This window comes from Diadema antillarum, unplaced genomic scaffold (genome assembly GCF_040938485.1).
Source record: "Diadema antillarum isolate AM-2024a unplaced genomic scaffold, OU_Dant_1.0 seq00001321_RagTag, whole genome shotgun sequence".
NCBI lineage: Eukaryota > Metazoa > Echinodermata > Echinoidea > Diadematoida > Diadematidae > Diadema > Diadema antillarum.
Genome location: NW_027272092.1, coordinates 194,524 through 201,058, shown reverse-complemented (window position 1 = coordinate 201,058; position 6,535 = coordinate 194,524). Strand labels below are relative to the sequence as shown.

The window sequence follows — 6,535 nt, the reverse complement described above, 5'->3', positions numbered from 1 at the left end:
ATACACTTCAAATGCGTTATACAGTTGAATATACAACGATGCAAAGAAAACCAATATCGAAAATACACACGAAAATGAGAAGAAATTTAAAATCAACTCTCCACCATAACCAGGCCATCTTTTTTTACACATGCAGGAGAGAATGAGAGACTGAAAAGCCAGTTTGATCCTTACAAAAATGAACCCCACTCACTACACGCAATGACAGGCATAAAGTCGGATTTAACACATTTACCACATATACACAATAAAGTTTTGTCCCTTTAATATTTAAGTATTGATTAAAAGCGGTAATTTTTGCTTTGTGGAAATGATTACAATATGTTTCCGAAACATTCTGCAATAATCTATGTGCTCAAAGACAAACGCGGGTGTTGGAGAGCTGTGAATACTAAGTACTTTGATCACTCCCCCTCTCCCCTCCCCTTGCCATATCCCTCCTGGAAAGGACACAATATCCCAAAGAGTGAAACACAATATGAAACACAGTGTAAGCATATTGTAAATACAGTGTGAAATATAATTGTATCTAAATTCATGCTGTTAAATTCGAGCGTTTAAACATTAATCCAGATTGCATTAACTGATAATCCCGTGGATACAGTACATCACATGGATCTTCTCAGGCTCAGGATTAAATCCTTTGAATGGCTCTGCATGCGCATCATGCTGAATGTGTCCCAAAACTTCCTAGCACACTATATCAAACCATATCTTAATGCTCAAAAGCCTTTGTCCAAGTACAGCGATTTCGATAACGTTTTCCTCCTTATATCATTGAATAGACAGTATGTACGTATTTACCATTCGCGTGATTAATGAGTATTAGGGTTTATATTTTCATGTGAAAATGTTTGATTTTTTTCATACCAATTTCTTTCATACAAATGGAGAAATAAAACAAACTGCAAAAAGAAGTGAACTGAATGTCCAATACCGCTTTGGCTCCCATAATATTATATACCAGACGTGATTGGTAGCACCAAAGAAGCTATAAGTCTGAACTTTCTCACCTATTTCAACCTGATACACGTATTTTGATTGATTGAACAGACTTTATTGAAATCATTTCTGGCAGACAAAGACTTAATTGCACATGTTTACCATCATAATCATAAAAACAGATATTACAGTACTCTTAATTAACAATGATAAAAAGAAAATAGGATAACTGTTTCAAACAAATTTAACTTTCTTATTGGTAAAAAGACAAAAGAGATAATATACATGCACAATTGGCATAATTAAAACTATCAATGTGATCAATACCCCCACCCTCATCTGTGAAAATTACCTCAATCCTCAATGTTTTAGACAAAGATGGTGATGAGTATACCATGGCAGTGCATCCTTCAACACCGATGAGAGATTCGTTTTGGTCATGTACACACGTGCCAAATTTCAGGCCAAATACTCAAACATTATAGAGGGAACCAGCCCAATCCACAACATTCCTGCACGCTTTGTTAAAAAAAAAAAGATAGAATAATGATACACTTGAGAAGGCCCGTTAGAAGGAATAGTTATTCTAAAGTGTTACAGTTTCAGTGGAGGTTTGGGCCTATGGGGTCCGAAGGGGCAGAACTATGCCCACATTGGGGGTACGATCTGTTTCAAGAACGGGAGTGAGTGAGGGAGGGGGTTTCCATTTTCAGAATTGAAATTTTGATTCAAAATTTCCTTCAAAATTTTGAAAAAAGCAAAACAACTTAAACAAACTTTCCATTTTTTGGCTGACTCCTCCCCCCTCCCCCTCCCCCGTCCCCACCCCCCCCCCCCCCCCGTATCCGTCCTAATCACAACAAACAAATAGATGGGTTAAATAGACCCGTAAAAATGCCGGAGGCCCTACATGTCCTAAGAATAGCTAAGCTCCATGATAATTTCAAAAGGCGGGAAGAACCAGGTCCAAAATTTGATCGTCAACCAAACTACATAGGCTTATAAGATGGAATTGAAAGCAAATTAAAAAAAAAAAAGATATATAAAAAAGAGGTGATGTAAATGGGCTGGGAAAATCCACCTAAGCCTAAAGTATGAATAGCAGGTTTAATGGTCAAATTGCGAGTTTAATTTTCATCATTTTCTTGAGGATGTACACATATTCTCAAGATTTGAAATTGGATGAAAACATTTTGTGGCATATTAAGCTGCCTTTCCGGTTTATGTGATAAGGGCGTTTCATAATAAACAGAAAAATGGCAGAGACACTTCGATATTCGTAATCTTCCATTAAGGTAGTAACAAGCCTACGATCCCATCTGCGGTATGATCATGGTATTTTTACCCAGCATGCGCAGGGCCTCTCCTCCTCTCTCCTCTTTCCTCTTCTCTTCTCTTATCCCCCTCCCTCTCTTCCTCCCCTTCCCACTTTTCATTTTCCATTCTCTTTTCTTCTCCCTCCCTCTCTCCCTCCTGTTTCTCCTTCTCCCATTCCCACTCCACCTTTTCATTTCTCTTTTCTTCTATCTCCTCTCTCTCCTCTGCCCCTCTCTCTACGCTGGAATCAGGTGGTATAGTCAATTTCATAATACCTTCCATATTAGCAGCTCTGTCTGACCTGCTCTGAGGAACATGAGACCCGACTTCAACTGCCGTAGAGTTGGAGTTGGGATTTGTTTCTTCTACAATCACAGCCACTATTGCAGCAATGATTAACATCAGGCAAACGGCGGCCACAATACCAAGGATGACCGTCTTGTTATTCACCGTCCAAGTTGGCGTGGCAACACCAGAGTCTCTCGCAGCCACTCTTCTTGGAGAAGTTCCTCTAAGAAATTGCTCTATCTGGACGAGACTGTCGCCGAAGAGCTCGGGAGAGTTGGGCCCCAGTTTCCCTGCCATCGCCACCAGAGAGGCGCAGGCGAAAGTTGTCGGTTGAGTGGTCTTCAAAAATCCGATTTGTTGTTCGTATTTGTCGCTCGTGTCCATCTTCTCTGATGGCATATCGTGCACTATCACACCGATGTTGTTCTTGCCTTTAAGAAATGAAAACAGTTAATTCCAAGTAAACAAAATATGTATTAAAATCAGGAGATAATACGGTTTCGACTCGTTGATATGAATGCAACATTATGGCTAATAACGGGAAGGGGAGTATCTAACAAGAGTATCTAACTATTCTCCAATATTTATAATCATGTACACAATTATTTCTTTATCTATTTATTGCAAGTGTTGCGACTAACGTTACAGTTAATGGAACAATACGAACATAAAATGTTCAGTCCGTGATTCCTACACATATCCATCTACTGTTTCTGAATGTTTCCACATTTGATAGAAAAAGCAATTTCCGACGTCGAAGCAATCGAAGCATAAAAGTTGACTTCAAAAGAAAGCCATGCCATTTTCTTTTTCTTTCTGCTTTTTTTAACGGGGGACAGTTTTTATCCCTCACCGAGAAGATGCGCAGCCTTTGGCAGAAATTTGTCGTAGAGGGCGTCTGTCACATTTGTGATGGCCATTCTCCTGTTGTGTATGGAGTGACACAGGATCACGGCATCCACTGGGAGATCTCGGAACGAAAAATCGCTCACATCGTTATAAGGCAGTTGGCAGAACTGAATGTCTCTGGCGAGGTGGCCGAACTCTCGAGTGATACAGTCAATGAATCCTTGCACACTGCTCTGCAGGCTGGATGTGCAGACTAAGACCCTGGGCTTCCGGTCCATCTACAAAGTGACATTGACACGTCTAAAGTTGAAGGATTTGTGAAAGTACAGGTGGACGCAAATACCTTAGAAATGAAGCTCTCTTGCGTAACCATCCCCCTTTTTTTATTAACTGCTGAGTGTTTATGTCTTGTAGGTTGATCCCAGTAAGTGTTGGATATCACGGAAGAATCGGATACGAATGGAAAGAGTTTAAAAAAGGAATAATAAATAGCAAAAACAAACAGTCATAGGCCGCGGTCACACTGGCAAAAAATCGCAAAGTTAAAGATCGTATATTTTGCCACTTTCACCACGGTTATTGTGACATAAACTAAAATCACGTCAAAATGACAGTATAAATAAGAGAAACAAAAAAAAATCTTTGCAGCTACAACACAATACTAAATAATGGAACAGCCACACGTAAGATTCAGAACACACGAAACAAACGAAGAGTTTGTTCACAACCACCAATAAGTTTATACTTGCCAAATGGAGATATTTGCGATTAAAGGTCAAGAAAAATAAACAGAATAGTAATAAGAAAATTTTGGTTTCTTATGACTATAACTTCAAAAATGTACGTTTATATGTCGTGACCAATATATCGTTTAAAAGTTATTATTTTGTACTTTATTACAGAAACCGTACTTCAAAATCTTCAAAAATGGACTTATCGGTTTTTGCGAACAAACTCTTCAAACATAACTTTATGATACCAACCACTGAAGTATAAATTGGGCAAATAAAACACGTACATTGTATATAATTATAAACGTTTACTGGTAGAATTTTGGATTTAATAGGAAAACTCGTGGAGTCAATGAACCTCGTGAACCAAATATCTTCTTAGTTCAACAAAATAAACTTTGAATTGCAAACTCAAAACGCACGCATACAAATAACAAACACACTTATCAAAGTGCAACACATTAATATGTTTGAACTGACTTTTAAGGAATTAAACATAATCAACAAAATAGTATAGAAATGCGTCAAAATCGAACGTACAAAAAGAAAGCTTCGTAATTAATTGCTTCTGATATGGTTTGTTACAAGTTCGTACTACCTTGATCCTTGATATAAAGACTGACGAATCTTAAAGGGACTGCAAGGTCAAGAATTGAGTTTTCTTTTTTAATGGCCCGACACGGCTTTTTTGCAATATTTCCGGACCTCTTGGCGAAAACGTACACCTCTCTGACAGAAAGTATAGGGTTTGATTTTGGTTTGTTTGTTTGTTTGTTTGTTAATCTTTGCTTGTCAGCAGTCGATGTTGTTAGAGAAGTCAGCTGGAAGTGGCATCAAAAACTGTGAAGCTTGTAAGCAGAACAAAAGAAGAAAGCATTATTATATAGAATATACGTATACATAGATTCTACACAGGTAAACTTGTTAAGCAAGTGATATTGCAATGACCACACGGCTACATTTCTGAAAGTATGTGAGGCTCTATTGTGATCAATACTGTTCAGTGTATCATTTGTTTAAGATTCTTTAGAATTTTGTTTCTCTGCTCAAGGACCACAGTACGTGTAAATTCCACAAATTTATAGATGGAACTGTCAATTTATGTACTCAATGATGTGAAATTATGAAAATCGTCTGAAATGCCCATTTAACTCATATTTAGAACTACAGTATTTTGAAGCACTAAAGCCATTTTTTTGGTTTTTTTTTGTTTTTTTTTTTTTGTTCATCTGCAAATGGTAACTAATGCCTGTATAATACGTGCGCATAGTGTTGCCCGAGTCTTTTGAAAACCATCTCAAACTGATCAAAGCAAAAATTGCTTCCGTTGCTAGCGCAACAAATTAGACGCTATGTAAAATGCATGGCAGAATGCGTAGAACAGCGCTCGAGGATGTCAGTGCAACACAATGAATGTATGACTTGGAATATTTCATACACACATACTACACGTATTAATCAGTCCCTGACCACGCGAGGCTACGATTGTCATGTGCTTGTCTGAGAACACGAAACATTCATTATACCGACAAGGTAGCAGTCACAAAAAACAAACAAAAAAACAGCCCTAGTGCCCTCGTATTCTGTACCTGATACAAAGTTTCATGCAAAATCGTTGCAGGTGCCCAAATACGACGCGTCGTATTTTGCAACGCTGGGCTCTGCATAATGCGTCGACATACGTGTACATACCTCACTTCCTTGAAATTGCTGGTAGGAGCTAGTCATGATTTCTACAGATTTATTAATTTTTCCCGTAGCTCTTCTCTTCAAACCTCAACTCATGTGTTGATCACTGACTAAAATCCTTGATTCGAAGAAAATGCTTGTTCCACCAGACATTAGTCAATGGTGATAACTGAAAGTTGGCGATCTCTTGTCTAAACATTCGCTCAGCTTCGGGGAATCCCCTCAGTGCGCGCGCACGACAAGCGGAATGTGTAGAGGAAAAAGTATGTTCTTATCATAATCGATCTCTTGTTCTGGGCCATTTTTGCAGCCGCTCAAATTCACGACTTAGAGAGCTACTTGATGCGCTCATCATAAAATGGGGGGCCAATTTTCTTTTTATACTTTCTTCGCGAAATCTAAAGCTACTTCGCAATTCAAACGACACAGGGAGAGAGAGAGCAGAAAGGCCAACGAAATCGTCCGCGTCGCTAATCTGAAGCTCCCTAATGGTGGAAAGCCTCAACATTTTGGTGATAAAGGGAGAAAGGAAATCATTATTGACAAAATTAATGATCAAAAGATATGGTGCCTACAGGGGACGCAGAACCGGGGTTGCAGCTAAACAAAACGGAGGAAGGGAGTATTGACCCTTGGCCCGACCACCCTCCCCCCCCCCCCCCCCATACACACGTACACGCGCGCACGCACACACTCACACACACACACGCACGCACACA

The 6,535-nt window shown here is 39.1% G+C and overlaps 1 protein-coding gene across 1 annotated transcript; it reads right to left on the bottom strand.

Moving 5' to 3' along the window:
• Positions 1-1,544: 1,544 nt before the first annotated feature.
• Positions 1,545-5,959, bottom strand: LOC139708232 (uncharacterized). The gene is made up of 4 exons (XM_071620201.1): positions 5,820-5,959; positions 3,401-3,674; positions 2,372-2,978; positions 1,545-1,608 (listed from the first exon to the last, which is right to left on the bottom strand). Exons 1-4 carry the CDS (start codon positions 5,853-5,855, stop codon positions 1,545-1,547), a joined length of 981 nt encoding a protein of 326 aa, XP_071476302.1. The 5' UTR covers positions 5,856-5,959.
• Positions 5,960-6,535: the final 576 nt, after the last annotated feature.

Excerpts from the sequence above, each read along its gene's own strand:
- LOC139708232 (XM_071620201.1), bottom strand. The coding sequence starts at position 5,855 with ATGACTAGCTCCTACCAGCAATTTCAAGGAAGTGAG. Across the intron at positions 2,979-3,400 it reads AAAGGCTGCGCATCTTCTCG|GCAAGAACAACATCGGTGTG; the intron begins GTGAGGGATAAA and ends CATTTCTTAAAG. Across the intron at positions 1,609-2,371 it reads AAGAGAATGGAAAATGAAAA|ATCGTACCCCCAATGTGGGC; the intron begins GTGGGAAGGGGA and ends TTCTTGAAACAG.